Raw genomic sequence first — 24,762 nt, forward strand, 5'->3', positions numbered from 1 at the left:
GACCAATCCTTGCCACAAAAAAAAAATTGGGCATCAAATAAAAAATATTAACATATGTTGATGTGGACATCTAGACATCAAAGGCCTTGGTCATGAAGGAGTTAAGCCTACCCAATGAGAATTCTCCAATATTCCCCTCTTTGCGTTATAGCCTGCCTTTGCAGTACTGTGCCACTATCTTTAAACACCTTCCTGCATACAGTCTTGTATTTTTTGGGTCATGGGTCAAAGGCCAAAAATTTTTAATTGGTGGTAAAGTGACATTAAATTTATCATGGGTTTTGTTCATATTCATTCCACAGATCATCCCTTCAAACCATGTTTTTACAGAATGCTAATCATTTGTGTACACATCTTGGAAAAAAACATGAAAAATATTTACATGTATGAGAGATATGTCCACGTGCAGTGAAAAAGATCCTTAAAGTGCGGCAGATACTGGATGATGTCCAGAGAATATCCTTTTTTTTGCCATTTGGTAGTTCAAGATATGAGCTGTAAACAGGAAGGTGGCTTCATCTAGTTATGTCATTGAGTAATAGCAATATGTAATGGACGTATCCATTTCCAGTGCTCAAGCTTCTGGTAGAACAAAGGACGCCTCCGTCGTTTTGTTTAAATTGGTGATTTTTACATATTTTTTCACCTTTTTCCTGTTCACAGAGGTTTTAATGTCAACTACAAAATTTAAAGGAGACTTTCAGTAAGACTACTTGTGGAAGATGTCCACATCTACTGCAGGTGTTGTCTACTATATGATAGAGTAGAGCATGAGTCAGAATCCAAGTGTTACCTTATCTTTCACTGAAGCTATGCCAAACAATTTTGTAGAGCTGCATAAAAGTAGTTCCTCTGTATAAAAAACACAGTATATAAATATATAAATTAACAACAGCATCCATCACTTCATAAATTATTTTGGGACTTGTTTTGGAAAAGAATCCAGAACTTTCTGGACAATAGGGTTGGAGGGTCAATATAGAGGGAAAAAGTAATCTGAAGGTAATCTCCATTATAGCAACTAAAATTCCAGGTTCTAGCCTCATGAAGCCCAATCTTGTCACTGACCTCCAGGTTATACTTGGAGACCTTGTAGTTTTGGCATACTTTTCTACAGGACTTGGATAATGGACAACTGTTTCAGCACCCCAGTGCCATGAAATATTCAAATGGTTATCACCAGTGAACTTGATTCCCTAAGTTCAGTGGTCTCCAACCTTTAATACCTTGTGAGCCACATTCGACTTTGAGTGATGGCCAGGAGCAGCATTCAACTCAAAGATGGAGAGAAATATAAAGGCTAGGACTATACAACCTTTTTAGGTGTAACACTTGTCATGCAGCCAAAGATTGCACCATGGCCCTGATATATCACAACCCAATTTAAGTGAATGTGATCATGTCATGACTAGCAAGTTGCCACAACGCTACACTGGCAAGAAATTCAAACTTAAAGACTGCATTCACTTGCATCCAGATGCAATGTAGAAGGGCTATAGTGCAATCTTTGTCCATACGATATGTGTCATGCTGAAAGTCACCATGTAGACCTTGTGTGCATCTGCAGAAAGTATTACACCTAATATTATGCCATCTAAATTGACACTGTGTGGTGGTTAGGATATGTCTACAATACTGTCAATTGCCAGTGCATATGATTATAAATCAGGAATCTCCTGGCGAGCCACAAAGCAAGGAGTCATGAGCTCCATGTGGCTCCCAGGCCACTGGTTGAGGACCACTGCCCCAAGTATTAGATCTAGAGAGTGAAAGAGGCAAAATTCTTACCCTTGGAGTCCATTCATAGGGACCAGTATTTACAGGTGACCACCAGATTGTTTTTTCAGTGTGAGACTCTTTTGGAAACCCATCCCAGATTTTAGTTCCCTAGACATCTGAAAGTATAACTTAGGAGTCATAAGACTGAGATATTTAGCATTTAAACCTGAATTTTCTAGTACAGTGCCTAGTGGAGACAAACACTCAGATCAAATACTATATGTCCATCCAACTTTGCAAATATATGCCTGTGATCTATATCTGTAAAAACTGTTCTCAGGCAATGTCAACACTGTGTTCCATGATAGTGCATCTGAACATCCTTAAAAAAAGAATAGACACCAACCCAGATGAGAGATATCAGTGCAGTACAAACATGCTAGTGAAGATCTACTTTATATAGCACTGGGTGGTGCAACGTTAGAAGTTCTTCTGGTGTTACATAATTTATTTCCTGGGTTTTTTTGTTGTAGGGGGTTAAATCTTAAAGAAAAAAATATTGAAAGCACTGTTCTTAACACCAGAAAGTTTGCTAAAGACAGAATGTCTTAAGACAGAGGTGTGGAGTTCTAGACATAAACTCAACAATATCCATTTGTTCAACAGCTCTTTTTAGTAGAATCAGATTGTTTGATCAGTTTCTGGTTGTAGGAAAAAAGTCTTCACCAGGAACAGATGTTTTATGGCAAGATTACTCAATAAGTCAAGGAAAGCGGGATTGCAGCCATCTTGGGGATCCTTCAAAGAGGACCATTGTAGACTTCTTAAGGTTGGATGTTCTTCTGTTAATGAAATGAATGAGTCCTGTTTAAGAAAGCTGGTGAATATAACAGTCTTCTTTTCTTTTCTTTTTTAACGTAGAGGTCTATTGATTGATGATAGTGATTGATGTTCCATTACACAAGCCTATGAGCTGCCAGTTCTAATCCACACTTGTCTTTTTTTTTCACTGAAGCCTAGGCCAGTATTGAGTGAGATCTGGGTCTCCTCCCGGTACTTGGACAGGAACAGAAACTCCTGGAGAGATTAGACCTGTATGAGGAAATAGAATTTATTGATAATTTTGTGAATATCATACTATTTGATATTTTCTTTTGAACATCGTGCTAATATTTATTTCAGCTTCTGTAACATACATGTAAAAAAAAAGCTAGCACATCAAGTTACATACACTGTTTAATGCCGAGGTCTTACTCATCGGGAGATCTGATGTCACAAATGTTTTCGATGCAAATAAGGCAGATGGAACAATACCCCTGCAGCGCCACCTATTGGATGGCAGCATTCCTTCAAATTAATGTAAACATGTCTTTAAAATAATGATTGGGAACAGGAAACGAAGCCAGAAAACCATCCACAGACAACTATTTTGTAAGGAGAGCACCCAGAAGGTGTGTGGAGACACCTAGGATATGATGCCCCCCTGACCCACTCACCTCCTAGATGTCTCCACACACCTTCTGAGTGCTCTACTTAAGGAGAGATGACACCCATTCGGACCCACGTCACAGGCCTTTAACAGCCAAGCCAGAAACCTACTTCACACTGATGAGGGGCAAACACCCCAAAACTGTTGTCTGTGGATGGTTTTCTGGCTTAGTTTCCGTTTCCCAATCCTTGTTTTAAAGACTTGTTTAAAGAGTCGTACACTGATTTGCAGAAATTCTGCCATTCAATTGGTGGCACTGCAAAGGTATTGTGCCATCTCCCTTATTTGCATATATTACACAGAGGAACATGCATGGCCTTATAAGTCTCCTCACTCAACTCCTATTTGTCTCCACACCCCTTCTGGGTGCTCTCTTTGGGGAGACAATGCCCCTCCCAACCCACAAATGTTTTGGAAAGACATTCAGCCTTCTTCAAGTGTGGCATTAATGTCAGATCTTCCGGAGGGTGAGACTTAAAGGGGTTGTCCCGCGCCGAAACGGGTTTTTTTTTTTTCAACAGCCCCCCCGTTCAGCGCGAGACAAACCCAATGCAGGGACTTTAAAAAAAAAACCGCACAGCGCTTACCTGAATCCCCGCGCTCCGGTGACTTCTTACTTACCCGGTGAAGATGGCCGCCGGGATCTTCTCCCTCGGTGGACCGCAGGGCTTCTGTGCGGTCCATTGCCGATTCCAGCCTCCTGATTGGCTGGAATCGGCACGTGACGGGGCGGAGCTACACGGAGCCGCTCTCCTGCACGAGCGGCCCCATTGAGAAAAGAAGAAGACCGGACTGCGCAAGCGCGTCTAATCTGGAGATTAGACGCCGAAAATTAGACGGCACCATGGAGACGAGGACGCTAGCAACGGAACAGGTAAGTGAATAACTTCTTATAACTTCTGTATGGCTCATAATTAATGCACAATGTACATTACAAAGTGCATTAATATGGCCATACAGAAGTGTATAGACCCACTTGCTTTCGTGGGACAACCCCTTTAAGCATTAAACAGTCTCTGTAACCTGATGTGACAACTTCTTTATTTCATGTATGTTACAGAGGCTGAAATAAATATTAGGACGATGTTCGAAAAAAAAATATTACTAAAGTGCAAGTAGTGGAGCCTTCTTCTTCTTCTTCTTAAATGAAACCCATTTTTCATTACCTGGTATATGTTATAAAGCAATTATTGCCATCAAGGGCAGTGGGCCTTGAAATGGAAGTTGTTGATGAATACTGATAGAAAGAAGGGGCAGGTGTCTTAATTATACAGTAGAACTTTACTAAATTTTCTGTACCATGCAAAAATTTCAAAGATCGCAGGTTTTCTCATTTAAGATATTGACTGGATAATAAAGGGCATCCGATCTCTGAGACGCTCTTTGGAGGCCACATGGTAGACCATGGATCCCCCATAAGACATAGCCCAGTTGTACTAGGTACTGTGCTCTACCGGAGCAGTGTCCACATATGCCAACCTGAGATCTCATATGTTTTAGCTAAAGATTCATCATGGGAATGATTGGAGATATTTTCCCTTCTAGCTCTTCTTACACAGAGATATTTTATGTCTTTTGACGAACACTTACCTGTAGAGCCACTAGCGCTGGACCCCAGATTTGGGTTGCTCATGTGAGTTTGAAGTTGAGGAGGTGTATAGGCATCATAACTGCGGACACTTACTGAAGGACTAGGTGGTATCATGCAGGAATACGAAGAGGTCTGACTGGCTACCGGCTGTGGAGAATTAAAAGAGAATAAATCCTTAACATACTGTACCTATCGTTAGAAACAGAGGTTAGAAGTCCACCCACCAAGATAATTCTATAACACATATACATACACATATGTATATATATATATATATATATATATATATATATTCTCACCTGGATGGGGAGGTTATTTGGCATAGTGAAACTTGGCAAAGGAGGAAGAGAACCATAGCTGTTTGATATAGCTGCTTCACTGCGGCTCAGCATGGACCCTAAAAAAAAAGTTGTGGTTAAGTGAGCATGCAAACAAATCACAGAGAAAGGGCATATCAATTCAAAATCATAGAAGACGGCCATACTTCTGAAATACTGATACAAAATCCAAGGGCAGGTATAGAACCACAGCTCTTACTATGCAAGCAGGCAGATTGATATATGGAGGAGCTTGTACAGGTGCAATATACTAATGAATAACCACTCATATACGTACCACATATTAGGGGGGAGTGACTTCTTCGTATTATACTTGTATATAGATAAGGCATATAAAGGGTGCCAGTCCCACTCAGAAGTACTGAGTAGTGTAGATATGATTTCACCAGTTAGCTGCTGCAGGGTTTGAGTCTCTCTCCTTTCTCCCCCACCTTCTCCCTCTTTTCTCTATAGACTTATATGGGAAGCATGAGTCATCCCATCCTTCACTTCCTGTTCTGTCTTATTTCTGTTACTAGAATGGACTTCACTTGACAACAGACAGTGGACAGTAAATTAGAAGGAAGGAAGAATCTTAATAGCCAGCACTTGAGGCCGCCTGCAGACGGTTTGGTCGGATCCGGCTGCAAGAATACTCGCAGCGGGACCCGACCCAAGCATCTGCAGAGAGTAGCACGGGCACTCACCTCTCCTGCGGCCCCGACTCTTTCATGTGCTGGCTGCCGGGCAGCCGGCGTATGCGCAAAGCGGGGCCGGCGTCCGGTGAGTGACGTTTCTGTGCGGGGTTCTGCGAGCCCTGCACAGAAATAGAGCATGCCGCGATTTGTTTGCCGCGCGAGATCTCGCACGGCCAAATCGCGGCCGTCTGCATAGGACTGTGTTTGTTAACGCAATCCTATGGCAGCTTCCAGGGGCGGAAATTCCGCAGGAAATCCCGCTGCGGAATCTCCGCTCACGTGCAGGCGCCCTTAGAAGGATTTTTCAGCACAAAAATATCATTTTTGTTTATATCACCCCAATTTACATATAACTGGTGAACACATTTAGTGATTTGTACCTACTGCATTATTTCCTTCATCCCCTCTAGACTGTAAACTCTTTTGGGCAGGGTCCTATATTGCACCAACATATTTACTGCCTCCCGATTCTAAAGCGCTACAGAATATATTGGTGACTTTATAAATAAAGGTGGTTGGTAATAATACATATTCCCTTTCGTCAGCCTTACCTGAGCTGCTGGGCTGTGGTATTGACTGATAGACACTGCTGGAGAATGAACTGTTGATGGAAAGGTGGCTGGAAGCATTACCCGCTTGTCGTCTCTGGTTTCTTAGTTTTTCTTCTCGTCTCCACTTGGCTCTCCGGTTGGAAAACCAGACCTGTAGTATAATGTGACAGTAGGTCGCTAGTTTCTTATCTGCATGCTCCTTTTCTATATAAAAGTTTTTGCAGTGTGTTATAAAATACATGAAAAGTATTTTTTATTATTCCGCTGAACAGTTAAATTTGCAGGCCTCCTATAAGAAGTGCTTCTCTATGACCTTTCCTCTCCTGTGCTCTGAACGTGCCAAGTTATCATGTGGACACTGGCCCACCCATCAGCCTATATGTCACAATATTCTGTCTTTTGTTTCCTTAACTGTAATAAAGAGTTATGGTTGGATTCCCATTGACTATTATCACGCCATGTGGACTCACAGGACACCAAACTGCAAGTGCAGAAATACAGGGTGTTTGCCTCAAAGCGCAAACCTTATTTCAGCTCATAATCAGGGGTGTTCCATCCATGAGGCAAGATGAACCTCTTGCCTCAGGCGGCACCTCCTAACAGGAAGAGATGGGCAGCGCATCAGATAGGGAGAAGAGGAAAGGATCTGCTAGGATGTGAAGATGATAATTGAAAAAGGACCTGTGAGGATGTTATGAGGGGTCAGAGCTCAGCAGTCGAAACTGAAGGTTCTGTGATTATGGCTTTAAGGGTGAGCTCTTACAGCAGTGGAAGCACTGCCAGTTGCAGTTCTCTCCTCTTATACCTTGTGACATCCTATAATAACAGCCTGGATGTGCTACTAGTTTTACTTCTGTTATACCCAGTCCTTGTAGTGTCTTCTAATATCACATAATGACAATATAGACATTTGAATGGGACTAGCTGCTCTAAAGCCATATGACCAATGAACGTGACGTTACATGCCTGAAGAGAGGTCATGGCACTCTCTCTTCAGGCAGCTGTTCGCGGGGGTCCCGAGCGGCAGACCTCCACTGATCTGATATTAACAACATATTATAAGGATAAGGCATCAATATTTGAGTCTCGGAAAACTCCTTTAAATAATGCAACCAATGATTACCATTTGTGCTCACATATATTTAATGAAAAGCATTTTCTTGAAACAGACATGATTGATTAAAGGGGTTGTGTCAGATTAGAGAAACATGGTCACTTTCTTACAAGAACAGCTCCTCTCCTTTCAGTGGACTTTGTCTGGTACTGCAGCTCAACCGCTTTCAAACTGTAGTACTCCCATGTATTTCTAATTTGATACAACCGCTATAATCAGTGATGTCTCTTTCAAGAAAGTGCTTTTCATCAGATACTAGCTGGAACCGAACTTACCAATACTAATTGTAGTTTTACCTGGATTCGTGCTTCAGGTAGGTCAATCTTTGCTGCTAATCTCTCCCTGGCAAAGACATCGGGGTAATGTGTCCTCTCAAACTCTTAAGAGAAAAAACAAGATGATAAGAGAGCGCTCCCACATAGTAGTTTTCGAAAGATTTGACAGCTTTCTTCTACATCTGTTTCCTGCCATTCTTTTCCTACACAATTGGTTTTGCCCATGCAGTGGTATCCAGCCGGGTAGACTACAATGTGAATAGTTGTGCCGGTAGACATCATATTAACGCACTAATATTTATTTTAAGCATTAGATTAACCGATCCTTTTATAACATAATAATGATAACAATTCAGTAAAAAGTAAGCAAATATCATACAACACAATTGTACAATTATACAGTGTGGTGACATTGCATGAAAATCCCTAATCCAGTGTTATATACATCCAACTCTGGGTTATTTCTCCTTGCTTTTTAACTTGTTTCAACCAAATCAAGGGTCCCATATCTCCTGTTTGCCAATCCCTACAGAAGAGAGCAGCACCTGGTTCATTCCCTAAATGCCGTAGACTTCATTAGAAGGTGATGCATCTGTGGTCAGGGACCTCGTTCTCCATATAACTAGGAGTTGCAGATGTAGGAGCTGGACCCATCAGGCATTTATGTAGTGGTGAAGGTAAAAAAAATGGGATTAAGGCACAACCCTTAGATACATTTACTATACATCAACCCACGGGTTGTACAGATACTGGATTGGCAGCACCCAATTTTCTATGCACATACCTCTTTCACTACTTCACCCCTAGGATACCTAATTATGATAAGTACCTTTCGCCCACCACTGGAGTAGCTCCACTGCTTTTTCTACTCCATATTCACCATCAGGCATTTATGGCATATGCGTTAAATGCTTCAGCTTAGAATACCCCTTTAATGGCACATATGATGGTTCCCTTGTTCCTTCCCTTCAATACTGCTCTATGGTGCAGGAGGGAGATGTTACTTGAGCAAACACCAAATGGACACATGCTAAAACTTTTTACTGAAAGAAGACTGATTAGAATGGCTGCGCGGATGGGTGAATGAGGCACTGTGGAGGTCTTTTAAGGGGGTAATATGTCTGCCTCGTATTATTTAGCTCTCGCTTTCACTATTGTGGTGACACTAGACCCAATTTTGAAATTATGAACCAAGGGTTAGTTATGCCAAAGAAAATGACACCAGCTCCCCTTTATGTGGTACTCCTGTAGTACTCCTGGATCCAGCCTGAACTTGAGATGGTAAAGCCATATACAGAAATGAACTTGGTGATCCAACTCACAAGTAATGCTAACTACCATTCATGTCTTTATTGGAACAAATTAAAAGATTTCCATGCTGGTGACCCACAAATAAATATCCAATGCATTGCGATATGAGTCCTTAGTCATGGCATTGTGTTTGAAACACGCTGTAGATATCTTTGTAGGTCCCCAGCATGTGTATCTTTTAATTTGTTTCCATAACCATATGGATTATAATTAGTATATATTGGCGCCCCCTGGTGTTCTTCTGATTCTCTTTTGGAACCAAACATGTAAGGAGCGGTTTTTAAAATTCCAAGTAAAAAATATATATATTTTTTGCCATCCATGATGTTTTTACATGTGGCGGAAAAATCTCCCACAGAAATGTGAATTTTGCGTGAATGCACTCTCATAAAGTAAATTAATATCTATTCATGTGACCCCTTAAAGGGGTTGTCTCGCGGAAGCAGTGAAATTTTTTTTTTGCCCAGTCCCCCTTATTAAGCATACATTACTAATTACCCCTGTAAATGACTTTTCTAGCTGGTTTGTACTTACAGTTCCAGCGTTTCAGCAACTTATAAAAAGTTTCCCCAAGATGGCCGCCGGCTCTTTTCCCGTCGCTTGCTGTAGCCCGACGTGTGCGCTCCCGAGACGCTACCAGCTGTGTCTCCCTGACAACCAGACGCCCCCGCAGCCGCCGACCGGACCCCGGGATTGAACGCGGCCGACCAGTCACCCACCGCCAGGCAGCAGGTAACCGGCGTTAGGCCCCGGCTTCCCCGCGCTACGCCCCGGCTCCCCAGCGCTACGCCCCGGCTCCCCAGCGGTAGGCCCCGGCTCCCCAGCGGTAGGCCCTGGGGCCCAGCGGTAGGCTCCGGGGGCCCAGCGGTAGGCTCCGGGGCCACAGCGGTAGGCTCCGGGGCCCAGCGGTAGGCTCCGGGGCCCAGCGGTAGGCTCCGGGGACACAGCGGTAGGCTCCAGGGCCCAGCGGTAGGCTCCGGGGCCACAGCGGTAGGCTCCGGGGCCACAGCGGCAGTCCATCACGCGTCACCCCCGTCAGTCCATCACCCATCACTTACCTGGGCGGCTGGGCTGGGCTGGGCGGTTCTGCTGGGTGGCTGGGCGGCTGGGCTGGGCGGCTCGGGTGCGCGGCTCTGCTGGGCGGCTGGGCGGCTCTGCACCTTCCTCTAAGAGAGGATGGTAGCAGAATGGCCGCTCCAGCGCGCTCCCGAGAAGATACAGCTCTTCTGCGCATGCGCAGAAGAGCTGTAGCGGCGAGCACACTGAAGCGGCTTGTGCTCAGAGCAGAAGACCGGACTGCGCAAGCGCGTCTAAAAAAGCAAGCTGCCAGCGAATTTAGACGGAACCATGGAGACGAGGACGCTAGCAACGGAGCAGGTAAGTGAATAACTTCTGTATGGCTCATAATTAATGCACGATGTATATTACAAAGTGCATTAATATGGCCATACAGAAGTGTATAACCCCACTTGATTTCGCGAGACAACCCCTTTAAGTGTGAGGTGCAGCTATCTCATAAAGTCACTGGTGCAGTTCAGATTTGAGGCCCCATTTAACAGGCTGACTACAGCTCTACTATACACAGTTACTAGTGATACAATGGTGTAGATACCAAATGATGCATTATGAATAGAGATGAGCGAGCACGCTCAGTTAAGGCAGTTACTCGAGCGAGCATCGGTCTTTTCGAGTAACTGCATACTCGTCCAAGAAAATTCGGGGGGGGGGGGGGGGACGGCGGGGGATTGCAGGGGAAGAGAGAGATCTCTCTCACTCTCCCCCCCACTCCACCCTGCTCCCCCCCGCCGCCCCTCTGAATTTTCTCGGCTCACACAACCATAATCTCTTTGCGTATTATGCGCGAATAATACGCGGTGAATGGAGTCAATGAAAGTACGTAGATTTTCATTGATCTATAAACACTTGCGTTTATTCATTGCATATAATACACGCGTAAAAAAGAATGCAGCATATCTTACCGTGTTTTATGAGGGTTAGAGCACTATTGTTCTCTATGGATGCGGAATAGACGTCTAACATGTAACTACAACTAAATATCATTCTGTAATAACACTCTTAGGCTTTATTCACACGAACCAACATATGTGGCTATGTAGCCGCGTTTTACACCTGGCCAATATACACGACCATCTGAGGCATTGGATTCCATGGGCGAATTTATGATGCGCAAAAATGTCGCACCATAAAAAACAGAACGCGCGGAACTGAAATCCGTGCCTGCTATTATACGCTGGATGAAAAGATAGTTCTGGATCTATCTTTCGACCGATATACGCTGACAGCTCCCATAGACTCCTATGGGAGCTGGGAAAAAAGAGAGGGGAGATCAGTTTGGCAGCGTCCACCGCTGCAAAACGCTTACAGGTGCCTCTATTTAGGCATTTGAAGTCATTCCGAGGATTTATGCCGAGCAAGGGTTTTCCAGGGTGTGGCACATTTTTTCGCTAAAACGTCACACCAGGCCATGTGAATGGACAAGAAAACTCTAATTAAGCTCGAGACTTGATTGCGGAAAATCGTCCATTCATACAAATTTATGGCGTGTGCGGGTGAATGTAAAAATGCATATACTCGTGTGAAATAGCCCTTAACCATGTAGCTGAAGAGAAACCTGTTTCCCGATGAAAGTATCTTGTATAAACGCTAATCATACTAAGCTAACTTACTGTCTAAGAATATCATAGACAGAAGTAAAGAGCAACGGATCATCGGCGTGGGTGGAACGGGAGCAGGTGAGAGGAGTATGACTTTTTAAAAATATTTTTCCACCACCCTGAGTAAGTTTCATAAACTTTTTGGGTGCAGGAAAACCATTTACATCCTAAAGTTATATGATCCTAATCTGAAGCAGATAGCCACTGAGTAGGAGAGAGTCCCACACTAATTATTACATGGGCAACCTCTTATTTTAATGTCTATAAGTAGGGTGATTTGGCCTGAAATTAAAATCTCACTTTTTTTTAAATCTCTTCTCAATTTTAATCTCAATTTACTTCCTTTTTTGCTAATTAGTAGGGCTAATAGAGGGCAGGGCTAATATCGATTACATGATCTGATGAATTGTGCCTCAGCAAAATGATGATTAATCAGTCTAATATTATTAATTGCTCAGCCCTAGCTGCAAGGACTACTACATGTCCCATGCGTGGCCAAGCAGATAACAGCTGATTGCCAGGAGCAGGTCCCAAGATGATCAGAAGATCTCTAGGGTGGCTTTATAATGAGAAGGAGATATCTTCATGAGACAACAGACCTACTATAAACAGAGCTTCATAGTAATAAGGTCATTCTGCTAAAACTGGCAACTTATGCATAATTGCTACCTGCCACACTGCCCTGCCCGTGAAACACTAGTTCCAGCATATTCATGAACCAGGAATGCTCAGGATTAACTGGACTATACTACAGGTCCCTCACAGATTATGGAGTAGAACAAATACACTTTTGATGTGATTATCAGCAGTAAGCAAATCTGGATATCCAGTGTAGTGGCCCGGAAAGTCCTCCAGTATAGCCACACAATCATCTGTCCTGTAACACCTAGCTATGTGCTTCTTGGAAATATCGGAAAAACCCTATTTTCCCCTTTCTTCTCAAAGCTAAAGCTAACTGCTTGGCAACAGCTAGCTGCTTATTGGCTGCTTGTCATGCTACCACTGATTGGTGGAAGGGGATGGTGTGATAGTCCAGAACGGGAAAGTATGAGGGTGAGGCAGGATGTCAGGGGGGAGGTGTATAAAGAACGTATGGTAGATCAGACAGAAAGAGATGACATTCGGAGGAGAGAGTCGGGAGGAGGTAGTCCAAGGAGGACGTGCAGTGTGAGCAGAGATAACATGTTCTGAAGTGGAAAGTCAGAATTTACAAGCATCCTAATCGACAGAGGAGAAAGTTTGGGACCTGTCTACTAAACAGTGAGTGACACAAAACCCGGTGAAATCAAAGCCAGGGAAAGTGAAAGAGGCCCATCTTAAAATCAACTTCCTTGTCTGCCTTATAGTCTTCCAGTGGAACCCTAGCAGATAACTAGGACTGTGAGAATTCTACTAAGTAACCTCTAAAGTCAAATAGAGAGAAAGCGTTGAAGATTTACGTGCGTTAGACTGAATTCAACTGTAGATCAACATGTCATTGGCTTCAAAGTGACATCTCTGCTACTGCTGCAAGACTACCATTGTTTTTTTTTTGTAATTACAAAACTGAGCTGAAATAAAACTGTGTACCTCCAGTTTACTAATCAAAACTACCAGGACTCATGGCAGTTATTTCGTAATTGCAAGGAGAGATCGCAGAGCCACCTGTGACATCCATCTTGCTTCCTCGTGGTCTCCCCCACATAGACGCGCCCCACTCGGACACTGCACCAGCAACAGGACAACTATCCATATGCCCTATTAGAGCATATTGATTTAATAGTCCTCTGCTTTTGACACAATTCCCCACCCCCCTCCTTCTTCCTGAAAGAGTCAGGTCAAGTTCTTTTTGTGCCCAAGACAAACCTCATCTGCATTCATGTTAAGCATGCTGGCTCACAGATGGACATTATTTAGCCAACAATGCTGATTGTACTTGTAACTTGCACATTTGACTGTGCTATAATATTAAAGGCATTTATGGCACCAAAGGTGGCTGCCTTCTCAGCCTACCCCTCTCTCTTTGCAGTTGAGAAGGACTCCCCCTCTGGAGGACCCAGCTCATCCATTGCTACTATTATAAGGGATTGCACCAACTTTACAACTGATTTAATGAGGTGGTCTGCTTATAATATCTATTAAGAAGTAGTTCACTGCTAATTAAAAAAAAGCTGTAAAAAGTTTATTCTTTTTAGGAAAAATCAAGAAACAGCTGTGATGACAAAGGATGGTACAAGTATGATAATTCAATTCTGCTCTTTCTACAGAAAAAAAGTTTCAGTTCCCCGAATGGTTAAAATAATTTGCAAAGTCTTATTATGAAATGATACATATTGGTTGTCTGCTTCTCCATTTAATCTTCTGCGCCTGCAGTGTTTCTGGGTAACATCGCCCTGCAGACTGGGAGGAGGTCTGTAAAGACATCCTGTAACAGGTGCTTTATTCACACTTCCTCTTTCTCAGGCAGGTTTTTATATACTCTTTAGGGTTCATTTCCTCTAAGCAGTGGCTTTTCAGGTGAGATGCCAAAAAGACGCCCTGCTAGTGTGTGCCAGTCACTGTGAGTCTCCACCAGAAATCACACTGCTATGGCCATGTGTAAGCCCTGTGTCACGTCTTTCCGAGACTGCTGACAAAACTAGGTTGAGTAGGAGACCAGAGCAGTCTGGACAGAAGGTATATGTGAAAAAATGGTAGCTAGATGTAGAACTGGACAGAACACGGGGGTGCCAATATGAATGGAACACCCTGAACCTCCCTAACATGACCCACCACAAAGTGGCAAGGTCTGAAGTCTGAGTGGAACCGTATCGGAAACTACACAAGGACTGGATGCAGAACCTAGAAAAGCGACATCCTTGTAAGTCATCAAAAAACTGTAGTGGGCAGTTGTCAAAATGCAGTGCCAAAAAAGGGTATTTTTGTTGCATTAGGGCAGCTGCACATGGGCGGATTTGCATTGCAGAATCCGGAACAAGCGTAGGCCTCCGGATTCTGCAACAAATACAGCTCATAACATGCTATGAAAAGAAGATTTTTCCTCTACACGAGCAGAAATCAATTGTGACTTTCCACTTGCGGAGCTAAAATCGCAGTATGCTGTATTTCTGTGCGGATGCAACACGGACGGTTTCCATTGAAGTCAATAGAAACTGTCCAACCCACGGCCCTTTCGCAATGACACTGCAGAAAGGTTGCGGATTCAGGGTCATCATCTACTGAGGACGCGGAAAAGCCGGGATTAAAAAAAATAATAAAATTTACGGCATATATCCGACAGCTCGCCAGTACAGAAAAAGAAGAAGAAAAGCAGGTACGCGCGGATGCTGGATGGGCACAAGCTCGGATTCCACTGAGACTCGCAGATGCAGAATCCGACCCGGTGTGCAGCCGACCTAAAGCAGGTGTGATATTTCGGCTAAGCGTAGTTTTTTCAGGCATAGCCAAACACTGTGCACATGTATTCATTTATACACCCACTGACATCATCAACATGTGCCTCAATTAGGAACATCATAGCAATGGACATATGACCTGTCTGTCCGTGCATAAGTGAGTTACATGCTCTGCCCCTGATCACATGACTGTGACGTCATCAAAGGTCTTTCATCCTGAGTGAGTTACATGCCCCCCCCCCCCCGATCACATGATGGTAATGTCATCACAGGTCCTGTAAGCACCCGGCTGCTGTCTGGCTAGGTGCTTACAGGACCTGTGATGATGTCACCGTCATGAGATCAGTCAGCTGTGTAGGAGGAGTCCGGGGTCACATGACCATGGGGTGATAAATGCGTGCAGGACTCTGCTGTCTTGCTTTTGATCCCTGTTGTATGAAGAAAGTATGTAGCAGAGCTGTATGTGATGTACATGTACCAGAGGTGTATGTGTGACGTGCATGTAGCAGAGCTCTGTGGCGCATTTCGGCACCAGAAACACTAGTACTGTATAATGTCCTAATAGTTACTAGTAAATGAATATAGCTGAGAACAATAAAATTCACGTTCTGTCAGCAATACATTTTACAGCACATATGTAGATGATTCCTTGTATCTGCATATTCAATGAAGCTGTCAAAGCTAGATGCTAGAGGAAAGAGATGCTCATGGAGACAGAGTGCTGTACTCATCAGCACACTTAATCTGTAAGACGCTCAGGGCTGAGCTTCACTGAATATGCAGCACCCTATCCTTCGGTCTAGGTGTTGGCAACTCTCTTGCCAACACCTGGAATACTTTAGCTGGACAGGAAGTTCCTCAACCAGGGCCAACTGAAACATGTGAGCGATGTCATCCGGAGCTGACGTAGTGACGTCACCCCAGACCCAATGCCAAGACCCAGAAGAAAGCGGTGCCATTACCTTCTTAGTTCTTTCTTGCAGGAGTTGAGGAAAATATTGTGACTATAGGAAAATTCAGACCAAATCCGTTATGTGTGAAGCGCCATAAGAGTCCTAAATAACATCATTTTTCTATACGGGCACCTTACGAGATTTACATTAACTTATGTATCAGAGAGACCTCAGACACTGAGGCATCTGGTTCCGCTGTTACCTCTGCATCCCATATAGTACACCATTGGTTAACATTCTTTAAATAAATGTTCCCTTTAAGCCCTACTGCCCACACAGCCTAAGGTAACAGAAGTGGTGTCCTAGGATATGTATGATGCAGGGGCAATAGGTGACTTTGGACATATCCTAGAGAGACTAGTTAATTCACTTTGTTGGTACAAAGGTTAACAATGAACAAGCTGTTTAATTGGTCATGTGCTTTGAACAAACTTGTGTTTATGTGATAACTAGCGAAAGTGCAAATCACTTTATTTACCTAAAAAAAACATTTTTGCACTCACTCCAATGTGCTGGCCAAGACAGGTCTCCCTTTCTTCTAACTTGTTGTCCACTGCCTGTTATGTGAAATTCTTCTCCAGTAACACATACAGAGACAGTTTACAGGAAGTGTGTGTGGTATAGTGTGGTGTGTGTGTGAGTGTGTGAGTGCTTTTTGCTTGCTATTGTCACATGCTGCCCATAGAAGTCTATGGAAGAAGCTTCAGAAGAGAGACAGAGAGACTAATGGCCCTTTTACATGGGTTGACACAGTCGTCTAAACGACTGCACGAGCACTGATGTCACCGGTAAGGTCATTAGCTCTCATGCAGAGCATTTAGACAAGGACTTATTGCTAGATCGCAGGCTTCTCAGTCAGCGCTTCACCTCCTATGTGAAGCGCTGAGCGAGGAGCATTTACACGTAATGATTATTGCTCAAAGCTGTTCGTTTGAATGACTTTTAAGCAATAATCGATCTGTGTTAATAGCCCATAACATAAACACTCTGCTGCAACTTCTACTAAGTGTTTTATCTCATAGCAACATGCTGTATAATGTCCTCCATGACGCTGTTATTTATGTGTCTGCTACAGAGAGGTAGAGAAGTAAAAATTGTAGCAGCTAGTCTCCACCCACCAAGTGAGGAAATAATTAGAGAAAAACTGATGATAGATACAGCATACAAGTCCTATAATGGTCAGAAATAGTTTTCTTATGTACATACATATTGCAATTTAGTCTGAAAAGACATCTGAAAGTGGGGGTATGCTTTAAAGAATTTTAGCTGTAGCTCAGCGAACTTTGATGAGGAAGTATTGAGGAAGAATAGGACAAATATTTTGTTGGAAACTGAGATATACTGGAGGCCATATGAGTGGAAAATTCTAGAAATACAGCGATAGTCTGGGAGGCTGCTGAGTAAGTGCAGAGCACCTCTCAGCTCTGCTGCTCAGCGGAAACAGTGATGGTTTCACCCCAGCAGGTTTCCCTTGGGTGCCTTGTGGTCTCATCCGCTCTCTGCACTACTGACTCCTTCCTTTACCAGCATGTGTGTGCAGAGGGTGCAAATCGACACATTATAGACAGACAAAGATTTTTGTTTGCAAAAGTCTTCTAGCTGCTGAACACGTCCATAGCTTCAGATTGTTTCTTAAAGGGGTAATTCGGTCAAAAGAATCTTTTACTATATAGGTGCATGTGAGAAAATCACATTAGTGAGGTCTGTGCCTGTCTTACACTACCACTTATTTCATGAGATTTCTGTTATTGGAAATCTGTCAAATTCTAAGCCAAATGTCATTGAAATCAATTAAAGTGTGCCAAGAATGCCAGGCTTCCAGTAACAGAAATGTCTGAGTAGTACTAAAAAGATCTCAGCTGTTTATAGAGCTATTTCATTAAAACATAGTAATGGGTCTGTCCATGCACTAATCTGATTTCTGCAGGGAGCAGACAGCTCTGTTCCCACTGCAGTGACCAGGCTAGGTATTACATTGACTTGAAAGGGAGAGAGATGCAATACCTAGCCTGGCCAGCGAGGTGAGAATGGAGCTGTCTGCTTTCTGCAGAAATCAGCTTAGTGCATGGACAGACCAAGCGAACAGCTGATCAGTGGGGGTCCCTGGCAACATACCCCGACAGATTTATTATTGATGGTCTGTCTTACAGATAGATGATCAATACTTTACAACTGCACAGCACCTTTAAACCCAATTAAAAGTGCTACTCTATGCTGTAACTTCAGAGGCCACCTGCTAAGAACTAACAATGTTTAGGATTTTGTCAAAAGCAATCGCATGTATATGGGGTGTTAAACGATCATCCAGTGTCTTACGTCAGGGAAAAAAAAATCAGGTTACGTAGACTTTTTCTTTTTGCTATCCTCAGAACTAAATGGTGTCAAAGGTATCTTACAGCTGCTCATTTATCCATACTTAATTTGGGCTGATAAATTTCATCCAAACTGTCATTTTACATTGTAATCAGCCATTTCCCAGTCTAAAGTGACTGATAAGATATCAAATTTAGCAAACATGCAGTTTATCATAACCATCTTTGAACATCATTCTTTTTGTATACTAAGCTAGTCAACCCACTAGGATGTTGCTATAAGAGTCAGGATATCCTTAAAACTATCTCATTGTGCCCTTCACCTGGGTATCTGCACATTGGGAAACCACATACTGAAATCATATCTGCTTGGCCACATGGAACACACAGTTGTGGTTGGCAAGTCATAAACCATGTCTGCAGAGTGTTTCCTTTATGGTCTCTTGGTGAATGTGCTCATTTGTACCATAAATGCCCAACTGCTCAACTATTCTTATTGTTTAATATGAAGAGCTATATGAAGAAAGAGTAGTCTGGTTTAGAAACCTTGTTTCAAATGAGTTTAGGAGATTGTATGTTAGTAATATAATCTTTATTTATATAGCGCTAACATATTCCGCAGAGCTTACAAGACAGGGGAAATAAAAACAAGACCACAATTTTTACATGAAGTAATCAATTGATAGAGGCAGTAGGGGTGAGGGTCCCGCTCCAACGAGCTTACATACTACAGATAATGGGGTGATACAGAAGGTAAAGGGGCTAGAGATGTGCACGGTATGGCGAAGTGGAGAGTGTGGGATGCTATACACACAGACAATGTCAGGCCTTATAATGGCTGAGTTGGTATAACTGCAGCTGCCGGTTGATTATGGCTGAGTGCAAAGGGGTTTGGTTTAGGGGATATGATATGCCTCCCTGAAGAAGAGGTGCATTTTTAGAGCACACCTGAAGTTTAGTGTGTCAGTGATTGCCCAGATAGCTTTTGGTAGCACGTTCCAGCGGACTGGTGCTGCTCTGGAGAAGTCTTGGAGGCGGAAATGAGAGGTTTGAATTAAAGGGGCACTTAGTCTTCATTTCATTAGATTTCATTAGCGGAGCGGAGACCGTGGGCTGGGTGGTGAATTGAGATGAGGGATACAATGTAGGGTGGTGTGGTGCTCTGGAGAGCTTTGTGGATGAGGGTGGTGAATTTAAATTGTATTCTGTATTTGATGGGCAGCGAGTGCAGTGACCGGCACAGGGCAGAGGCGTCTGAATAGCGGCTGGACAGAATGAAGAGCCTGGCTGCCGCATTCAGGATGGATTGGAGGGGGTAGAGTCTGGTGCAGGGGAGGCCGATCATCAGTGAGTTGCAATAATCGAGCCGAGAGTGGATGAGGGCAACAGTGAGCGTTTTTAGCGTGTCCATGGTAAGAAAAGTGCGGATTAAGGATTCCCTCGTTCAGGATACCTGTCCACACTGGCGTAACTATAGGGAATGCAGGGGATGTGGTTGCCCAAGAGCCTTTGAGGGCCCATAAGGCCTCTCCTCTCCATATACGGAGCCTAGTACTATGAATAAAGCATTATAGTTGGGGGGCCCTGTTACAGGTTTTGCATTGGGGCTCATGAGCTTCAAGTTACGCCTCTGCATTAAGGAGTTAAGAGAAGTTGGGGGCCCCCAGATAAACTTTATCACCCGGGCTGGGTGTGTGCAGTGAGCTGAAGTGGGAGAGTGAGCGGTGTAAGGATTATGCTGCCTGTACTCCTAAGTGTGATTTAACCTTTTCCAATCCACTGTCTGACGTCTGAAGACATTATGATTTAAGGCTGTACAGCTCTGATGTTGGAAGACATCCGTCGGGGTTCTCTTATTGTATATTGCCAGCCTCTCTGCTGTCGGAGCCTATCCAACATGTCAACTCATGCAGTACTGACTTTAGCCAGCAGATAGCACCGTTGTATAACGGCAGTAAAAGAGTAAGCCCCCTGGATAACCAGGATACAAATTGGATTGGAAAGGGTTAAGTCACTGACCCATTGCACCTAAGTATCTGCACCCCCTCCATGTCTGCACCATAAGAGGCGTGGAAGCCCTGGGCCTTTCAGCTTTCGATAGAGATGTTTCTCTCTTCCTTTTGTAAGTAAACAACCTCCATGTTCTAGATACATAACACTTAAGAATTTAGAGTGATAAAAAACATTTCACGATAATAAACTAAATAAATACAAATTATTGCATTATACTGCATTATGAGAGGCAGTCTATCAAAATGTGCCACAGGCATGTCTTGATACACAATCAGTTATAGCAGCCCTGGGGGCCTTCAGAAGGCCCCAGGCTGCCATGGCCATCAAACTGTACTCAAATCTCACAAATGATGATGCCCAACATTAAGGGTATATTTGCAATGTATCTCTGACAGATACCTCCAATGCTTTCTACTTCACAGGCATGCCGTGGCATACATTGCCCATAGGTTGCCATATTAAAAAACATATATACCATGTGATATATGACTTTTAAGTGGATGCCTCTGTATAGAATAGCATAGTTGAGTAGACTGTTCAGCAAAAAAGCTATACCAATGTACCAGCCTGATGAAGACCAAAAAGACATGGGTGAAATGGGGCCTTTCATGTATACCGTAGGAGCTTTCCTGTCACGTATGCCAGAAGTGCACTGCAAACATAATGTGAATGCAAACTAAGGAATACAGTAGATCTTTATAGCAGCTGTTAGGGTCCCTACAGCTCCATATTATGGAGCCATAATCACTCTACAGTGGGTGCCACAGTATGGTGCCTTTGTGCATTACTATACTACTCTACTAGAAGCAATGCTTCTACAAAAGAATATATCCATAGTTTGACATCCAGTGGAGTATGCAAATCTCTTTTTATCCACTGGGACTTCATACGATTACTTATGTATTTGACAGAAAAAAAAAACTTTCCATGCTGACATACAAAGCGACAGTAGTGCCAGACTTCAGTAGGAGCCATATAATGGATTTCTACATCTCAGGGCTCGGAGGGAGCTTTAAAAAGTTAAGAGCATAAGCCCTTAGGTTGTATACACATGGCCAATTGTGAGTTGCACATGAGATTCTTGCACAGTACAGAGACACTTCATCCATATGCTGTCCGATATGCGGGATATTGCACATTACATGTCCTATTCTCAGGCGAGACTTGCACAAGGATAGGACAGGCAGCAACTTTTCAAACTCGGACCATCGGTCAGGGTGAAAACGTTTGTGTGCTGAATCATAATAGAATTGGCATCTCTGTAACCCACTCATAGCTAAAACTTTTTTTTTTGGAGAAAGCCAAAGTATATGTTCAACCTGCAATAGCAGTTCCCAATGGTTAGACAAAATGGTGGATCCTTATAGTACAGGGTATCATTAAGATTGATGATAGTTTATGTAATGAGCTTTGGATGACGTGTCCTCTGGTGCAAAAGTGTTCCCTCTCTATTTTCAACAACTATTTCATGAACACTCAGATGTTACTAATGGCTTTCCAGATCACCAGACCGAATAGAAATAGACCTTCTGAATCATACAGAGTTCAAAACTGATCTCTATCTACTTGTTTCTTCAATGTCTAGTAACCCACCATACAGAATTCACAATACATGAATTCTATGGCTTATTGTTAAAGGCAAATTCTTGCCCCTATCAAATAGTCATATGATTTTGAGTGGTACCCGATGCGTAAAGAGAAAAAAATTCCCAAGTGGTTGGGATTGTGCTGGTGCAAAGCAGAACCTAATAGGAACATGAAGTTTGTTTGCTAGTCGCCCACTTCCTATATACGATACTGATGGTTTCACTATTTTCCCATCCCATATCCAACATTTTTTGTTTGTAAGCAGAAATTGTAGCCAGTTAAATTCTACTAACCTTTTTCTAATGCTTCAATCTGCTCCTGAGTGAAAGAGGTTCGATTGCGCTGGAGTTTGCGTTTCAGTTGCAACCGGATCTGGGAGTCATCCAGGTCATCATTTACTGCGCCCGTCTGATGTTCCGAATCTAGACTGCTGTCCAGCTGCTGACAACTGTCTGTGGGATGCAAGACATATACAAAGGCAGTGTCACATATGTGGCTGGCCAAATGTCACCTCAGAAAACACTAGTGATGGACATTTAAGAACGAGAGGAAAGTGGACAATACTGTGGAAGCAGATCATCAATTTTCAAGAGAATTACACAGTTTGTTCAGAAGCTAATGTCTGTGATAATGTCAAGGAGTAGTTAAATAGTCAACAACCAAGTTGAAACAATTGGACAAATTCATAGCAGTGTTTCCTTTGTGGCTTCTATCAAGTACAGAGGTAGATAGTCAAAGTATACCAAGACCAGGAACCATATGCCACCAATGCCAAGGGGTGTCAGCAGGCTACTTGGCCTTGCCACTAGTTACTTCTGCTCCTTGAAAGGATCTTCAGACATCAGAATTTGAGCTAGTATGTATTTACATTTATGTCAGCTGAATATAGACGGCATGTCTCCTTACCTTTACATCGAGCTTTGTGAATTTCGACAGAAAGTATTCAACTTATCTGTAACAGTTAGAGAGTACCTGCACTTTCACCTTTTGGAGTGCTTCTGCTCTGTCGGCCATTTTTGTCTCCTTCCAGCAGCTGAATACGACCCCATAGAGTCGGGAAAAGCCAAAAATGCCCAATGGTGCAGAAGAGCTCCCAAGGTGAAAGTTCAGGTACTCATTGATGACTTTAGCTGGGATAAGAAATGTCTACCAACTATTAAACGAGAGAGGTTCTATGATTTGTTTTTGTCACTTCTTTGATATGATTTTAGTTTCTTCCTGGCTTCGTGACTTTGTCCATGGTTTGTTGATACTTAAAAGACTTTATACTGAATTGTCTTGAGTTGGTTATGATGCGTTTCTGTCTTGGTTTGGTCTACCTACAGTATGGAAACCGTGCTCTGATCACTGTGTTCTGAAAACCTCAGCTCAGATTTAAATCAGTCAATTTTGATATATCCAATCACAGAAAAATGTCCGTTACTTACTGACTGAGGAGTGCATATAGATGCATCCTCCTCTCACCATGCAGGTAGCTGACTACCAAATGGTGAGAGGAGGATGCATCTATATGCACTCCTCAGTCAGTAAGTAACGGCCATTTTTCTGTGATTGGTTTTAATTCTTGATTTCCCCTTCTGTGATGAATTTTGATATATCACCTCATCGTTAAAGTTGTTGTTGCTAATCGTTCACGACTAAAGTAGTCCTGCCCAATTCCAGATCATTGGGTTGCATATTAAATACAAATGGTTGTAAATGGTTTTCGTAAATTCCTTTTATGTGTATGGAGTACAGAAGTGGAAACAAAAATCATCTAAGAAAAAGAAATAATGGTGGGTTTTGACTATCACATCATCTTGCCTGTAATAGAAAGAAGCTCAGGAAAATTAGACTTTTTGGGAAAGAAGTACCGGTACCCATTGAAGAATCTTTTGTAGTAATAGTGATGATTGATACAGTTTGTTATTGACCTAGAAGTGTAATCTGGACATAGAGGGAGCAGCTTTATTATTGATCTGACCAAAAAGATGACAATTGTAAATAATACTTAAAGCAATTACTATATAATCAAAGACAATTTGTACAAGTTTTAAATTAAAATGTTATCAAAATTGTTATGTCTGTGACCTGTTATAAGCCGGATACACACATTGAGTAAATCCATGACATGTATGGGTCAGCCCAGCTGGACAAATAAGGCCCGAACATGTTTAAAAATTCAATTTGTCCGACCCCTTGTTCCCCATAGAACAAAGGGCCCCTTTGGTCCCTAGAAGTCTTAGGTGACCATCTATCCACTTTTTCTATTACAGTTAACATGCAGGCTTGGCCAATATGAACGTCTCAGGGCTATCTTGCCAATCCTTGAGTATTTTCTGCACACTTTCTCTGCTGCTCTCTAAGGTCCATCATCCTAAAAGATCAGACAGCAATACAAGAGAAGTTCAGACTAATTCTAATGGTAAAAGGCAACAAATGATTAGCATAAAAGATAAGTAAAAGACAAAGAGCTGCTGCTTCAAAAACCCTAGGTCTCTGTGTCTTTATGAAACCCACGCTAAAGGCAAAGTCACTACCAATCAATGATTTCATACAGTTTTTGTATTTTACTTATCAGTGGTTCACTGGTCTTTACTTCATAATCATTTTGCTCTTGCTGTGATAGAACTCAGCATTTCATGCACCGACTTCTGGTGAACATATGACAGACATGTAGTCGGTGCATGAAATGCTGGGTTCTATCACAGCAAGAGCAAAATGATTATGAAGCAGCCAATCAGAGGAGACAGAGCTTCAAGGGAAGGAGGGAGCATCAGCTTGAGCCAATAATGAAATAGGGG

General features: G+C 42.8%; 1 protein-coding gene across 1 annotated transcript in view; it reads right to left on the reverse strand.

Moving 5' to 3' along the window:
* Positions 1–2,390: 2,390 nt before the first annotated feature.
* The window catches only part of LOC136631405 (paired box protein Pax-6-like), a 35,150-nt gene continuing 12,778 nt past the window's right edge, over positions 2,391–24,762 (reverse strand). Inside the window, exons 3-8 of the mRNA XM_066605686.1 lie at positions 22,273–22,431; positions 7,776–7,858; positions 6,366–6,516; positions 5,099–5,196; positions 4,799–4,946; positions 2,391–2,811 (exon numbers count right to left, since the gene is read on the reverse strand). Of these exons, the coding sequence (XP_066461783.1) occupies positions 2,726–2,811; positions 4,799–4,946; positions 5,099–5,196; positions 6,366–6,516; positions 7,776–7,858; positions 22,273–22,431 (725 nt within the window). The 3' untranslated portion in view covers positions 2,391–2,725. The remainder of the gene's footprint in view (positions 2,812–4,798; positions 4,947–5,098; positions 5,197–6,365; positions 6,517–7,775; positions 7,859–22,272; positions 22,432–24,762) is intronic.

The sequence above is a fragment of the Eleutherodactylus coqui genome, chromosome 6 (assembly GCF_035609145.1).
Source record: "Eleutherodactylus coqui strain aEleCoq1 chromosome 6, aEleCoq1.hap1, whole genome shotgun sequence".
Taxonomy (NCBI): Eukaryota; Metazoa; Chordata; class Amphibia; order Anura; family Eleutherodactylidae; genus Eleutherodactylus; species Eleutherodactylus coqui.